The sequence below is a fragment of the Cupressus sempervirens genome, chromosome 1, assembly GCF_028749045.1.
Source record: "Cupressus sempervirens isolate cs-2001-9-10 chromosome 1, ASM2874904v1, whole genome shotgun sequence".
In the NCBI taxonomy this organism is placed as follows: domain Eukaryota; kingdom Viridiplantae; phylum Streptophyta; class Pinopsida; order Cupressales; family Cupressaceae; genus Cupressus; species Cupressus sempervirens.
In genome coordinates this window covers 305,921,072-305,938,176 of record NC_143118.1, presented here as the reverse complement: position 1 = coordinate 305,938,176, position 17,105 = coordinate 305,921,072, and the positions used below count along the sequence as shown (strand labels likewise).

The following is a 17,105-nucleotide window of genomic DNA, read 5'->3' as shown; positions in this document are numbered from 1 at the left end:
GTATTATATTTTTTATACTTATATATTCTTAATAATAAATTATTATATCATTAAGGATATATCATATTAGTTTATATTATATAGTTATTATCTATTATCTATCATTATTAGGGCTCATTAGACAAAGCTTTGGCTCCGATTGTTTCTTAACTCATTATGCTTATTATTTAAGCATACAATAGAACATGAATCAAAGCCAATAAAACACAAATTACAGTCAAAGCTTCCAATTTGTACTATCACAATTGCTTCCAGTAAAAGCGTTGAATCCAATTGCTTCTTTTTATTCACTTTTCTTCCAAATTGGTACTACACAATCAAAGTTATTCATGCACAAGTTTGGCAAAGCTTTCTTGCACAATAAAAGATGAAGAGTGAGAGAGGAGGAAAAAGAGAGAGCAACTTTGTCGTAGGTAAATATTGAGTAGCTGACAGGTGCCTTCGGAAAGGTAATTGTTATGTAGCCAATGGGTCCCCTTTGGGAAGGTTCTTATTATGTAGCTGACAGGCCCTTCGGTAATTGTCATGTAGCCACAAAAATGGTGTTTTTTGTGGCTTCAAAAGTGTTAATTTGGTCTTTGCGGCGAGGGGAGCTGCCCCTCAACCCCGCCCTGTATCGTGACAAGGAGCGCGCTTGGGGTGCTGCCCCAAGACCCCGCAAGGGCGCTGCCCTTCAACCCCACTCGAGGCATTGCCCCCTAGACCCCCAGTCGTTGCGGTTATCAGTCGTGGGAAGTGTGACCAGTTGATGAGACCTAGAGTTGTTGCAGGCATACAGTGTCTGTGTACCAAAGGCACTTGGAGTAGGTGTTGGACGTGAGGCTGTCTTGGTGGAGACATAGAGAGCTCGGGAGGAGCTAATCATCTAGTTGGAGGTAGTACAGTGACACTTGGCTCAGGGTACCCAGGAGTTGGAAACAGAGAAAGCGGCATGGGTGGCTATCAAGGTTAGCTAAGGAGACAGTATTGTGTTAGCAGAGTCTGCAGATGCAATGTAGTTTGGAGACCAGTTTGGTGTAGGCACAAGACAAATGTGAAAGTGATGTAGCAGAAGCAGATTTATCTAGCTATAGTTAGTCAGTCAATATATTTTTTTTAATTGTCTCAGATAGTTTGTAATTGTCGTCCGGAGACGACTTTTTCTTTTGGGGGGGATGATGTCGTAAGTAAATATTGTGTAGCCAACGGGTCCCTTCGGGAAGGTTCTTGTTATGTAGCCGACGGGTCCCTTTGGGAAGGTTCTTTTTATGTAGCCAATGGGCCCTTCGGTAATTGTCGTATAGCCGTCGGACCCCTTCAGGAAGATTCTTCGAAAAGTATTTATACACCCTCTTGGGTCATTGTAAATCATTATCATAAGCATAATGTAATATCTTTGGCATATGCAAATAATAGGAGTTCTATTGTTCTTGTTCATTGTCTGTGTGCATTAATTTCTTTACCCCAGTATGGTAAACAAACTTAACCACTTTGACCCAATAAAATTAAGACAGAAGATTTATTGGATTACATGTCATGAGGACATGCAATTGCATCACATGCAATTCATCTTCTGCAACTACAAAGCTGAAAACACTTGAAGAAAATGTTTTAGTTGTTGATTCTGAATGAATCAATCCTGTAGATTATCAAAGGCCTTTATCTATTCCATTGGGCTATAGAGTCAAGCGACCAACATAAACAAAGCTAACAAAAATCTAAAGCGACTAACGCAGAGAAAACCTAGTTAAAATAAAACAAACTTGTGCAAGCGCGCTTATTAAAAACAAAGCAAAAGCCTACCTAATTAAAACTAGCTAATAATGCAAATTAATAGACAAAACCATTTACTGGCTCAACAAAATAGATACCTTTTTTCAGCATCTTGCATGTTCACAGGAAACTTCATATAGATAGAAAACGAACAACTAGAGCAATGATGTCAATGCCTATTGTAACACCTCCCAAAAGAGATGGAAAAATTCACCCTTTTAGATGAACCATGTGTATTGCTGATCCAAGATAGGTTCATGAATTGAAATTGCTCCTCCAAAACCGAACATGCTTCTTTGGCTTCTTCTACAATAGTATCTTCATGTTTAGGTACTTGTGGAACATCTAGCTTTTTGTTAGCCTCAAACCAAATAAGATGTCGGATTGGACATCCCCTTGATTAAACAAATTTTGGATTCTTCTTGCCAGCTATAACTTGCTTGACTGGCTCATCAATTACTAGCACCTCAAGATGCTTGGGAAAACCTCACTCAGGTCTTTCTGTTAATGACCTTATTGTACTGCCTACCTCAACCTACTATTCACAAACTTATGACTTGGGAAAATTGTTATTGTTTATGAGAATTTCTTCTAAGATAGAATATTTATGCAAAGTGTTCCCAAGTTCATGACCTTAGATACAAATGCATCATTTTCAGCTTGATCAATAATTGCTTGCATGTCCTTTTTTATGATATGATTATCTAGAACATTCGAAGAAAAAATTCCTTCCCCATCTTTTCATCGTTGACCTTTTTAGACTGCACACACCAGATATGAGAGTTGTCAACTATGTCTTCTTCCTTTTCCAAGAAGAGAATAGCAAGAGCAATAGCTTTGAATACAAGATGCTTCACTTTTGTCTTTGCTAATGGTTTCTCAATTACAAGGTTCTTTTATGGTGAAACTAACTTTTGTCGATTCCCAACAATAGAACTACGAGGAACAATTGGAAGAGGCCTCATTTGTACATCTTCATGAGGGACAAAGAACATGCCTTGCTCAGCTATTTTCCTTTTGAGGACAAGTAACTCATTTGCTAACCTTTGCACTACAAGATCCGTCCTCGTGTTGGAAGAAGGTGAATTGGAAGAATGATGACTTTCTTCAAACCCACTTGCTTCAATTCTTATTTCCCAGCAAGAATAAGATCGTAATCAATTTCAATCACCAATGTGTGTACAACTATAAGAGAGGTTGGGGTTGCTCTCCTTAAATTGACTTCGGGAATTTGAGTACTAATAAAGAAACACTTCAAATTTGCAGTTGTAAGTTGAGCAACAATTGGAATTCTTCGTATCAATTCATTGAAATGAGAAACAAATTCACACATAGGCACACGAGATGACTTATTCAGCTGAGTAAGTTGGGGCAACAACGCATGAGCATCTTTAGAAGACTTGAACCTTTCCTCAAACTTGGCTATAAGAGTAGCCCAGTTTGTGATAGTACATGGTAGTAAAGGTAAAACTAGTCAGGAGAATTTCCACGAACAACCTTATAGACAAGTTCTCATATCCAACACAATGAACACTGCCTGCAATGTAGAAAGCAACAATATGTTGATTAGGATGGTGTTGTTCATCATCAAAGAACTTGGGAAGGTTGTTTTGCGAACCATCAGGAAGATCATGTAGAGGCAAAGCTAGATTGAACGATCCAAAAGCGTTTCCCCAAGGACCTTGGGCCATTTACATGTCCTTGGTAAATGTTTGAAACAATTAAAATGAAAAAATTTACAATGAAAAAAGGACACGGATATGCTTCAAATGAAAGCATGAGGCTCTCAAAGGTGCGTTGTGTCCCCAAAAAAATGCCAAAAACTGTTGGGTGGATATTTTGCAACTGACGATTTTTGCAAATTTTGTCACAAAATAGGTAGACCAGCCACAACATATGAGACAGAGTCTCTCCTACCTTCAAGAGAAGGCTCCCCCCTCTCACCGTTCCTTGGATCAACTCAAGGTAAGTAAGAAGTTGAGAGATTTTTGTAAGGGGTGTTACCAATATTCTTTCTTCTTGGCTTTCAAGAAAGAATTCACCTACGTGCAGAGCGAGTAATGGGCAAAATTAAATTTCTAAACTACACTTTTATCTAATAGCTGGAAATGGCAATATCGATAAACCAACACCAACTCAAAGGTTGATTGAAAGCATACCAATTTGGCTCTAAGTCTTGTTTGTCTAGCAAAAATACTTTTATAAGTAGATGATTTCTATTCTATAACTTATTTTTAGTTTTAATCTATTCTATAAGAAAAACTTCTACCATTGGGGCACAAAGACTTCCAGAAGTAGGGAAAGTCCAACTATTTTTTGTGAATTTGAGATGGTAATACAAGCTACAATCAAAACTTCTAGTCTTTGTATCACCACAATCGCTCCTAGTCAAAGCTTTGGCTCTTATTGTTTCTTAACTCACTATGCTCTATTATTTAAACATGCAATATGATGTAGGAGCATCTTGCATGGGGAAAAAAAAAAAATTTAAAATAAAAAATAAAAAATTTCTAGAGAGAGAAAGTGACGAAAATAGAAAGAAAAAAATAGAAAATGGATAAAAGGGAGAAAAGAGGAATATCTATTTTCAAGGTGCAAAGGTGGCATAAATAAAAAATAAGAAATTAGTTGTCATTCCATTAATCGAGGTGTGTAGGTGGCATCTTAGAAGCTTGTGGAAAGTTTCTTAAATCTTGCATTTAATATTTGTTGTGATCGATAAAGGAAATGTAATTTTCTAATTGGGTCACATGGTGGTGCTTAGTTGTAATTCTAGAAGGTTATGGAAGTTGTAGAAGGTTGTGGATATTGTGTCGGAGGAATTCTAAAAGGTTGTGGATAAGTCATGTATTGGGTGGTAAGTGCCTATTTAAGCAAGGCATATGAGCATTTCTAATCAAGCTTGAGAAGGAGAAGCTCAAGAAGGAGCTCGAGAAGTAGAAGCTGTGGAAGGTAAAGCTTTGGAAGGAAAAGCTTCAAGGTGAGAAAGTTAGAAGGTGTGAAAGAGAAGGAGAAAGTGAAGAGTGAGTTTTCCTGAGTTTGTGGACAGAGCACCGAATGTGAGGCAGTTTACACTTGGATCTTGGATAAAGTTGGAGAAGAGCTAGTGACTGCGGTTTAGAAACAAGGAGGTTGCTTGGTGGCTTGCGAGCACAAGTTGAGATCTTGGAGGTTTCTACCAAAGCATGGATCTGGACTAGCTTGGGTTTGGATTGGATCTTGAGAGATCTTGCAGAAAGGTTATTGTAATTGCTAAGGATTTTCAAGTTTAATAAAATTTCTTGGGAAGCATTTTATCTCTCTTTGTCTTCATATTGTTGCATTCTTGGTTGTGAGTTGGTAAGGGTGGTGTGGCCCTTCGTCAATGGTATCAGAGCGTACCTTCATCACAATAAAAGATGAGTCAAAGATAACAGACACAAATTACAATCAAAGCTTCCAATTTATGCTATCACAATTGCTTCCAGTCAAAGGTTCGAATCAAATTGCTTCTTTTTATTCAATTTTCTTCTAAATTGGTATTCCACAATCAAAGTTATGCTACACAAGTTTGGCAGAGCTTTCTTGCATACAATAAAAGATGATTTTTACAATGGGGGGGGACTTATTATATAGAAAAATAAGTGAGAGAAAGGGGTGAAAGTGGGAGCAACTCAACCACTTTAACTTGGAAAAACTAAGAAATAAGATTTATTGGATTACATGTCATGAGGAGATGTAATCGAATTACATGCACTTGCATCACATGCAACTCATCTTCTGTAACTACAAAGCTGAAAAACACTTGCAAACAATGTTGAAGTTGTTGATTCTAGATGAATCAATCCTATAGATTATCAACAAAGGCCTTGTACTTGATGGTGCAATCATGGATGATTGACGAATCGGGAGTTCCTGCATTTCACATCACTGCATTCTTTGATGAATTGTCATTTGTCATCTAAAAACTTGATGTAATCAACCTTTTCCTCATTCCACAGTTGTGAATTCTTCTTTGTCAAATTCACACATTCTGGAGTTTCTGACTCTTTCAAAAACCTTCTCAATGATGGCTAGATGTAAACCTGAACAAATTTACCATCAACATCTTCAAATGATTCTTCTCTCCTTTGTTTTTTACAAATCAAAGTGTTTTGGTGCATTCCCACACGAACTCGAGTTCTAGGAAAGCCATTGGGAAAGTGGAGACCAAATGAATTATTGCTTCCTTGGATTCGAAGCATGTCTTCTTGACGGGATGTCTCTATTCTTTGAGGATATTCTGACATATCTTGAAGAGTGTGTCGCAACATGAAGATGAAAACATCTTCCTATGAGATCGGATTCTTAAAAACTTTAGGATTTGAGTTACAATGAGGATCCATGACAAAAGGGTGTTCGAAGCATGGATTAGATATTTACCGAACACTTTTGAAGGCTGAAAATGAATGGAACAGCTTGTATTTTGGGCAAAAGTAGCCAAAGCCGAGTTTAGGATGATGGAACACATATGGGCAAGAATAGGGCTTTTGTTGGGAAAGGTCAAGAATGCAAGTTGGAAGCATTTGGGTATGTGCAAGATGAGAGTTTGGGTGCTTTAAAATGTGAGTTTTCACCCAAATCGGACTCTCTAGATGCCATTGCATGTGGTAAAAACTCCTCATTTTACATAATGTAAAACATGCAATCAAGTTCAGAGAGTGCAATTATATGTATGCAAAAGAGGAAAATGAATAAGTTTGGAAAATGGATGAAGTATGGGAGGTGGAAACATGGAAATGCACTTGCATTCTTGTGCGTAAATCTTCAACTTTTCTCCAAAAACAAATTAAAAACAAGCAACAAACAAGAAAGAAAAACTAAACAACTAAACAGCTTACCTCTTGCTTTTGACTCAAACTTGACAAACTTCAAAATCGTTCTTTACATGCAATTTTCTTTTTGGAGTTGGAAGACTTTTGCATGTGCAACAACATGATGATTTCAAACTTATTTAAAAACTAAATGCAAAAAAATAGGGCTGCATTTGAACAAATGGGCAAAAATGAGCCAAAGAATGCAATATTGTAGCAAAACAAGTAAGAAATACAAAAAAAGTTGAATCCTTATACTTACTTTAAGCTCAATGAGCCAAAAATGGAGGAAAGAGAAGTTTGAATGAACATGTCTTCTCCAAAATCAGGTTCTCCAAGTACAAACGCATACAACAAGAAGAGCCTTTAAAGAATTCAAAGATTCAATACAAATCATGGTCTCCAAGGGCAAACACGTGCATGAAAGACCAAGATGTTATTGCAACTTTCTTCCTTCAAAAGTTTGTGGTGCAAATCGGTTTTAGAACACCTAATAACATGGGATTTTTGCTTCAAGAGGCCAAAATGTGGTTGCCAAAGTCATCTACATGCCAAACGTTTTTGGAGAATGCATGTATTGGGACACAGGTGTTTTTGGTGAAAAGGATGCCCAAGAAATGCATTTGCATGAGACATTTTTGGCATTAAGGAAGAAAAACATGGACTCCAGATGCATTTACATGCACTCAAAAGCCAAAACGCACCCTTTAGATGCAAACGCATGAGTTAAAATGCTTGTATTTGTGAGTTCTAGTGAAAATCACACTCTAAAGATGCCATTACATGTAAAATTTTAGAGGAATGAATGCTCTTAATGCCAAATCAGACTCTTGGGATGCAAATGCATGGTTTTTTTTTCCTTCAAACTCCGATGTTTTCTTCTTATGAGTAAAATCAGACTCTCCAAAGTGAAACACATGGGACAAATGCATATGCAAAGTGAGTAGTGCAAATCGCACTCATAGAGAGCCTTTACATGTGACGTTTTGGCTGGAAAATGCATTTTATATGCAAATCACACTCTTGGACTCCCATTACATGTTTTAAAATGCATTTTTTGTTTGCCTAAGTCCAATATTTCTTTTCAAGAGCAAAATCACACTCTCCAATGCAATGACATGTTTTATTTTTGCCTTCAAGTGTGAATCGCACTCTCCAAGTGTCATTGCATGTTCTAATTATTTGCATTTGCATGAAAGAGGTATATCTCACTCTCTAGATGCATTTGCATATTTTTGCTATTTGCATTTGCATGCAAGAGGTAAATCTCACTATCTAGATGCCTTTGCATGTAACATATTATAAAAAAAGGCATGTTGTTGAGCTACATCACTTAAGTTTTCTATTTAGCACGTGTCTAATTGACTATCGAGCAAATATCACTTAAACGGGTCAAATATCATAATTACACTATATATTTACATATAAAGTGTAAATATGTTCAAAAAGTAACATTTCACTTAAATGCTTTAAAATATAACATTAAAGTAAATCTCAACATCAAAATAGAATATAAAGTAATAAAGTGAATTAAGTGAAATATTATAAAGCAACTCAACATCAAAATATAACATTAAGTGCACTATAATGACTTCACTGTTAAACTTAAGTCATAAAGTAACTTAAAAACATAACATGAAGTGAATTTAAGTTATATTTTTCAAAAAGTGCAACTCAACATTAAAATATAACATTAATGTTTTTACATATGAAGTTGAGCTTGGAGAGTCCACTTTTTGGGCAATTTAATGGTTATATCTTTTGACAAACAAGTCCAATTAAGTTCTAAGATTTACCGAATTGAACGAAAAACCGAAAGCAAGAGATTGAAGGAAACAAAAAGACTAAAACCAACTAAACAAGCACTCAAAAACACAAAAAGGGACGTTGAAGGCCTCAAAAATCAAGCATAGGCTAACAAATTCAAAAAACGAAAAAGACTTGACGAAAGTTCAGTAAAACAGATCATTATATGAATAGGTAATTTTTTGATCAGTTCTTACCAATAAAATAACAAACTTTCTCATAGAAATGTGAAACTTAATTGGAAAAGTTTCATACTGTTACCTCCATTTTGTGGTCACAAAAAGCAAGACAACAATATTCTAATAGGTTCCTTTTGAGGTTGAAAGGAAATATATATATATATATATATGGGACTCACCGAGTCACACGAGGACTCTGCGAATCCGAGGCAGAGTCCATGTTTCCGAGGCAATCTACCTCTGGACTCGGACTTGGCCGAGTCCTGGCAGAGTCCACTCGGACTCACCGAGTCCCGAGGCATGGATTCTCACCGGCGAGTAAGTGAGAAAAGGGCAAAAATAAATAAAAACTCTTTGTTTAATTTGACTTTTTCGGTTTTTATAACATGTTATTGACCTAAAAAGGTCATTCCACCATTTGCTTGTGCTCACAAGAGAGAGGAAAGAGTTAGAGAAGAATAGTGGGGTTTTGAAAGAGAAATCAGAAAACCAGTTTGCTCTCCCATATTGATTGCTAATGGTTTGTGCATCTTTCTAGCTTGCATTAAAGCATTGAGAGGAGCTTAAGGGAGCATTTGGAGGAGGCTTCTACAAACTTGCATTTCCATTGTTTGTGCAAATTTGAAGAGGTAAGCTACAAGTTGTTGCATTTTTTTGTGTTGTTTTGTACTATGTTTTAAACTTTTACATTCGTATTTTTTAATATTTTTACTTCTCATTTTGTTTAAATTTGTTTGGGCTCTCTACTCTCTGCTACTAGTCTACTATGTTTTTACTTCTCATTTTGTTTACATTCATATTGCAGCAGGCTAGCAGCGAACAGTAACCCATTGAAATTTGACATAATGTCTCAACTTCAAGGTGAGGGAAGTGGAACTAGGCCTCTATTTAACCCTAATATAGACCCAAGTGTAGTAGCAAAGAATAGGGCTTGGGAACATGCCATTCCGGGGCACAAAAAAGGAGTTGTTACATGTTGGCATTGTGGTGTAGTATATAATGGGGGAGGAATAAATAGATTGAAGTATCACCTAGCAAATATACCTAGATGTGATGCTAAAAAATGCAAAGATGTACCCCAAGATGTTATGCAAGACATGCAAACTCTTCTAGAGGAAAAAATGTAGAAAAAAGAATTGAAAAAGAAGCAATATGAAGAAATGGCAGAACTAGCCGGAGCCCAACAGAGGTCTTCTAGTTTTCGCTCTCCATTATCCCCTACTCCACCTACGGATGCCACTGCTTCTACGAGTGTGACCGTTGAGCCTCGCATTCGTAAGCAAAGATCAACACTTGATTCCATGTTTGCTCCACGCACGGCTCCAGGTGCACAGCCATCGCTTGAGGGCATGGGTTGGAACAAGAATAAACATGATTATTCAAAATTGGCACTTGGAGACTTCTTCATCTACAACAACATTTCATTCAATGCAGCAAGGTACTTATTTATGTAAATTTAAATTTAAATCTTCTCTTGCTTTCAAAGTTTCAACTTTCAATAATATGTTTATTTTGTTTATTTTAATTTGTATTTTGTTTTCAAATTTATTTCTAATATACTAATTTGTTTAACTTTAAATTTTATTCTATTTGTTTTAAGTCCCCTTATTGGCAAATTGGAATTGATGTTGTTGTTGTTTGTGGTCCAGGGTTCAAAGCCCCTAGTGCTGAAGAGTTAGAAGGCCCTATTTTGAACCAAAGGGTGGCTGATGTACAAGTTGAAATCACAAAGCAGCGTGAGGTGTGGAAGAAAAAGGGTTGCACCATCATGACTGATGGTTGGACTGATAGAAGGAGTAGAACACTCCTCAACTTTCTTGTCTCCTCATTAGGTAAACTGTAATTGTACTTAGAGTCTTAGACATTAAAATTTAGAAGTAGAACTTGTACTTAAGTGATTAAGTTTATAAATTATGAATTTATAAATTATGATTCATCATTAATCATTATACTAATTTGTTTCTTTTTCTTCAGGTGCCACGATTTTTTTGAAATCAGTTGATGCCTTGGGAAAAACAAAGAATGTTGAATATCTTTGTGGGATAATGGATGAAGTGATAAAGGATGTGAGTGAAGAGAATGTGGTGCAAATAGTTACTGATAATGCAACAAATTATGTTGCTGCAGGAAAGTTTCTTATGGAGAGATACCCTCACTTATTTTGGACCCCTTGTGCTGTTCATTGCATTGAACTCATGTTAAAGGATCTTGGTAAACTCCTTTGAATCAAAACAATTATAAAGCGAGGAAGGAGTGTATGCAAATTCATATATAATCATACATGGGTCCTCAACCTCATGAGGAAAAACAATGAGCAAAAAGAGTTGTCTTGTCCAGGGGTCACTAAATTTGCAACCAACTTCCTCACATTGAAATCCTTGCTTGATTCAAAGGGAGGTTTGAGACCCATGTTTGTTAGTAAGGAGTGGCTTCCATCATCATATGCAAAGACCACTACAGGGATTGTTGCAGCTGATCATGTTTTTGACGAGCCTTCTTTTTGGACACTGATTGCTGATATTGTGACGGTAATTTTCCTTTTTCTCCTCATTTCAACTTTATTTTGTTTATGAAATTATGTTATAAATTATTTTTCATTTTTTAAAGAAAAAATTTAAAGCTGATTATTTCTTTTCCAACTTTCATAATGATTGCAATTTGTAAAGCCGCTTATTGTTCTCCTATGAAGTGTTGATGGAGAGAAGCCCTCAATGGGCTACATTTATGAGAGCATAGATAGGGTGAAGGAGGTCATTCGCTCTTTTTTTGCAAGGAATCAAGATAGGTATGGGCCTATATGGGATGTCATTGATAGACGTTGGCACAATCTACTTCACAGGCCTATACATGCAACGGCCTACTTCCTTAATCCAGCATACCAATTCAACCCACATTTCAAGGCTGACGATGAGGTGTGGAGCGACCTCTACGATGTTGTAGAGAGAATGTCACCTGATTCAGTAGTTAGCACAGATATAGTTCGTGAGATTGAGCTATTTAAGAAAGCTCAAGGGGACTTATTTGCATGAGAGTTGTGCAAGAAAAATAGGACAGCATTGATGCCCGATAAACTCTAAAAATCTTTGATTCTACATTCTAATTTCTAATATTAATTCTATTACCATCTTAATTTGATAAATTCAAAGTAATTGATATGATTTAAAAATTTCTTGTTTCAAATGGATGGTGGTAGATGTTTGGCACAAAGGTGCCAAATTTACAGAGGATCGCGATTCGCATCTTGAGCCAGCCATCTAGTGCATCAGGATGCGAACGTAATTGGAGTCTTTTTAAGCACATACACTCAAAGAAGCGCAATAGGTTGGCAGTGAAAAAATTAAATGATCTTGTCTTTGTTCACTACAACCTTCACCTTCGCCATAGACAGATCCTTGGCACCGATACAACACCGATTGTATTAGAGAATGTTGATTCTCATGCAGAGTGGAACACAGAAGTGGATGATCCTATCTTCAGTGATGAAGATGTGGAGTGGGTAGATCAGGTGGATCGGGAGGCTGAGGCAGCAGCGATGGCAATTGAGGAGGCTAGAGCACGAGGAGACAAAGTGGAGGACTCTGAGGCTAGGAGTGATGGATCACAGGCTGATGACAAGGATTATGTGCGTGAGGAGGATGATGATGATGAGGATGAGGATGAGGTTCAGGCTCAGCCTCAGACATAGGGAGAGAGGATGGCTCTAGAGTCTTCCATGACTTATTTTAGGCGCACTCATAGGAGGGCAAAGAGGATGGCTCTAGTTGTTATTTTGATATATGTTTTGAACATTTGAATTTGATACCATGGATTTTGTAATCCATGAATATTGTAGACATTTGAGTCTCTGACATTGGAGTGACACTATGTTTATTAGTTTATAGTTTATAACTTTATATTGTGTTATTCAGTTTTTTTTCCTTCACAAATTCGCTTTTATACTAATGTGATCTATGCAAAATTGTGTATGTGTATTAAGTAGCTTCTATTTATCTCAATTATTGTGTATTTGATGTTAATTGACTAAAAGATGCATGAAACAATCTTAAAATCCTTAAAAATCTTTGAATTTCATAAGTTTTTCAATTTTTCGAGTCTTTGCTGAGTCCGGTCGCCGAGTCTGAGTCCGAGTTGGATTTTGACTTTCCAAGTCAAAGGCGAGTCCGAGTCTTGTAACACTGATATATATATATATATATAGGTTATATTTTTTTGATCAGTTCTTACCAATAAAATAACGAACTTTCTCATAGAAATGCGAAACTTAATTGGAAAAGTTTCATACTGTTACCTCTATTTTGTGGTGACAAAAAGCAAGACAATGGTATTCTAATAGGTTCCTTTTGAGGTTGGAAGGAAATATATATATATATAGTTTTTTGTGTTTTTAACATACTTTTTGGCCTCATGGGTCGTGGGTCCTCGTGGATCCTTCACAGTCCGTGCAGGGTCCTTCATGGTCCTCTTAGGTCCCTGTGGGTCCGTGGCAGGTCTGCACAGGGTTCGCTGCACGAATCCAGACCCGGCTCGAAGAGTCTAGACTCCAAACTCAGTATCTTCGTTGAAAACTAAACAGGAATTCCGTAACAAAGGTTGAAGATCACAATATAGAAATAGACAAAACTTAGACGGTGCAAAAATAAGCGTCATTTTCCTTCCTGTACCACCAGTCTAAGTGAAGTTACGAAATCCTGCTAGATATACAAAAGCAAGATATAGAGGATGAAGATGTCATATCTTGAGTGGATGTGACATTTTTGTACAAAAAGAAAGCAGGGAAAAAGAGAAAAGTATTTTCCTAGAAAAACAAAGATGCACACCAGGCATTATAAAGTCAAATCCTACTAAGTATCATAACACATGGGATACTACCAATATGCTGACATGTTAAAAACAACTTAAAGATTCTGTCATTAACCACTTTTAGGTACAAAACAGGAAAAAATCAGGACTTCAAGATTCTCAGCATAAGAGATTCCAAGTAATACATAGTTGCACATTTCCTCTCAGAATAGAGCAATTTTATCTTTATAAGCAGCTAGAGAAGAGGAATGGGGGAAAAATAGAGGTCATGTTCCCTTACGCTCTTGTTTTTAATTAGCAACCATGAGAGGGTAACCTGCAGTCTAATCCAATCATGCAATTTCTTGTTTTAATCTCCTATTATTGATCTATGAAACCTACTTGTAAGTTGAAGGTGTCAAGGAAGCCCTACTCTGTGAGACACTAGTGTCTTCACACGGTTTGTTAGCAAAAGGATGTAAGTTACCTCACTTATCACCTCAAATACTTTTTTTTCAGCTAAAAAGCTAACACTTGATCACCTAAGTCTGCTTTTTGGAGAAGATAGAACAGTCATTTTCGGACCATTTTTTTATTAATTATCAATAACACCACCTTACATTGCTGTGTGAAGAGGAGCCTGTATCTCACTCTGCCTAAAGTTTAAACTATCCATGCAAAAACAGGAAAATTACAGGCAGAGAAATCTTACAAGCTGAGTAATGAATGAAAACCTTGCATTATCTCAGTCACCTCCACGGTTGTGCAGGTAGGAAAGATTTTCTCTTACTATGTTTGTAAAGTTCAAAAATGAGGAGCACTGATGCAAATGATTAATACTAAAATGTAAAGAGACTGACATATTGAAACATTTAACACCATGATCATTTACAAATGATACCAAAGAAAATATAAAGTATTTCTCAAAAGAACAAAATTGAAAAGAATGTTACCTATGTGGCCCTGCTTTGCTGCAATATGTAAGACATCATATCCAGCACGGTTTTTTTTAGTAAGAGTTTCAGCATGGGCAAACTTCAAAAGCTCTTTCAAAACTTCCAAATGCCCTCGTTCTGCAGCAATGTACAAGGGTGTTTCTCCTAGATCATTTACTTCATCCACCAGACTTGGTAAGTTCTCCCTCATCTCAATATCAATCACTGTATGATCTGCCTGAGGACTCTGTAAGCCATTAGATTTTACATTACCCAACAGCTGTTTCACAGCCTCTAAATCTCCCTTTTTCACTGCTAAATGTAGCTCCGTATCATTATGTCTACCAGTAACTTGCTTGACATATTGTTTTTTCCCTGTTTGGTCCAGTGCTTTACCAGAGTTAGACAACAGTAAACCTGGCTGATCCAGGGCTTTCCCAGAGTTGGACAACAATAAACCTGGGTTCTCAGGTGCTTCCCCAGAGTTGGACATGATAAAATTTAGTTGACACCCTGTACAATTGTCTTGCAAATAATTTATAGCTCTACCTGAAAAAATTCAACATATAAGCATGTCTACTGCATTGGCCTTCTGTTATCAGTTTTCCTCAAATAGAAGGGCCTAAAATAGTTAAATCAAATTAATAAAATACTCAAAACTTATTCCATATACAAATTTGATTGACAAAATATAGTAAAACAACAACATTTCTCTTGAGCTTTAATAAATATTGCCAGATATATTGAACAATTGAGTTCTTCATCAGCTTATTAATGATTAGACAAAAGAATTCATCAATGGATGGACAAGTTGAAATTATATCAGAACAGAAAGCAACTATATGATTATGTCTTTACTAAAATACACTCCAAGTCCTGTCAGGGAAGCATGGAAATGCATGTATTTGCCATAAGAAGAAATAAAATACTCTACTGTAATTCATAATCAAGCCAGGACTAATATATTTTACCTAATAAATAGATTATTCAACTTTCTACAAGCACTATGATATTGCAGTCTTGGTTTTATAGTTGAGAGTTAATTAACAAACAATTTCCAAACAGGGCCACCACTTTATTTGTCACATGCTCTTAGTTTCACCAAAATTTTAACATATGTCATTGGACTGTATAATGTATGACAGAAAACAGCATACCCATCAGCAGAATGACTGAAGAAAGATTCATTTTTTATTTTAAAAAGGAATTAAGATGAATCCAGCAGCAACCATATCAAGATTGAAAAATGAGTAAACTCAAACAGTAGACTGAATTGTTTTGCTTGTATTCTCTATTGTGAATGACAAAATCGTGAACTAATAGATAGGCATCCAATTTCGGTTAATACTATCATTACTATTGTTGACCTTTGTACTTAATCTACCATTAAAGCTATCAAAAGATTCTTTGGGCTTATAAGCTCTGCTTTCAATCACAAAATCATGAACTATCATAGCATTGACCTTTGTACTTAAGCTATCATAACAGCTATCAAAAATATTTTCTTTATTGACTTCTATGATAATATAATTCCCTTTGCAGAAGTTCATAGAAGATTCTCATGTGGCCAGACGGATTTGATTTACGCTGAAAGTTGAGAGGTTGGGCTACCACTTAAGTCAACATCAGGTTCCTTGTCAGAGGGATGATCCCAACCAATATGGGTATTCTCTACCAGAATACATACGATGAAAGAACATGCAAGCAGACCCACTTGACCCTTTTTCACTTGGGGAGTGACTAACACGTAAAGGAAAACATAAACTGTTTCAAGTCTTCAATGATTTCAACATGCATACATTTCACCAGGCATTTAACACCCTCAAGCACAGATATCAGCTACCATAAATTCATTGCTCGTAGAAAGGTGAAGGAAATAGCGGAGCAGAGAAGCAATGAGATTATTTTCTTTTATCTTTCTAGACAATCCTTGGATGGTGGTCTTTAGATACAACAGTATTCAATATGTTAAAATACCAAATACTTTATCCATATGTGGCTGAGATTGAGCAATTCCTCTAGAGAAAGAAGATTAACAATGAATTTGGATCAGGAGAGCTAAGAAGCTAATGTAGGAGACCTACTTTGAAAAATGCATTCAATCCCATTAAATGTTTCTGCAGATAGGGTGAATGAACCTCTAGAACCATATGTGGTCATTTGGTGGCCAAGATGAGAGATGAACAGAGGTTGGTATAAAGAAGGCTGGAGATAATTTAAAAAATTCTTCCAAATAATCAAGTAGCTCATGTTGGACCTTAGGAGGAAGAGGGGGCTTGGGGAGGGAGCTTTTCATCAGAAATAAGCAGAGGTATTTCTCAGAGGCATGGAGACATTCCTACGAGGAGAGGAGCTTGAGATGGTGAACATGTCACAGAAGGCTTCTCATTTACTTCAAGATACTATTAGAATGATTAGAATAACTGAGATCAGTTATCCTTAGGTCCAGATGTACCAATTAAACTTTTAACAACTTCAAACAGCTTAATCAAACTTATAAATCCACTCGGCCAATATAACAACTCATGAGTAATCCAACTTATTCGTTCAACACTTAGCTCTCTGTTTAGTATATGCTGAATAAAAAATATATGTAACAATAAATAGCATGAAACATAAAACAACATCCACACATATATGACACCAGGATTTAACATGGAAACCCAATTTGGGAAAAACAACCAAGTAACATGCTACCACTTTTTCAGTCTTCTGAAGTGAGCTCGATTAAGAGGCAACCCTATTAAAGGTTACAAAACACACTATTAGGCATGACCCTGTTAAAGAATTTAATCACCTTGTTAGGAGTGGCCTTGTTAAAG

At 36.4% G+C, this 17,105-nt stretch overlaps 1 protein-coding gene across 3 annotated transcripts in view; it reads right to left on the bottom strand.

Moving 5' to 3' along the window:
• Window positions 1-17,105, bottom strand: part of ITN1 (Ankyrin repeat family protein) — a 72,763-nt gene that overhangs the window by 35,245 nt on the left and 20,413 nt on the right. For all 3 annotated transcript variants that reach the window (XM_089823463.1, XM_089823462.1, XM_089823461.1), the window contains one exon: window positions 14,302-14,832. In XM_089823463.1, the coding sequence (XP_089679589.1) occupies window positions 14,302-14,776 (475 nt within the window). In that variant the 5' untranslated portion in view covers window positions 14,777-14,832. The remainder of the gene's footprint in view (window positions 1-14,301; window positions 14,833-17,105) is intronic.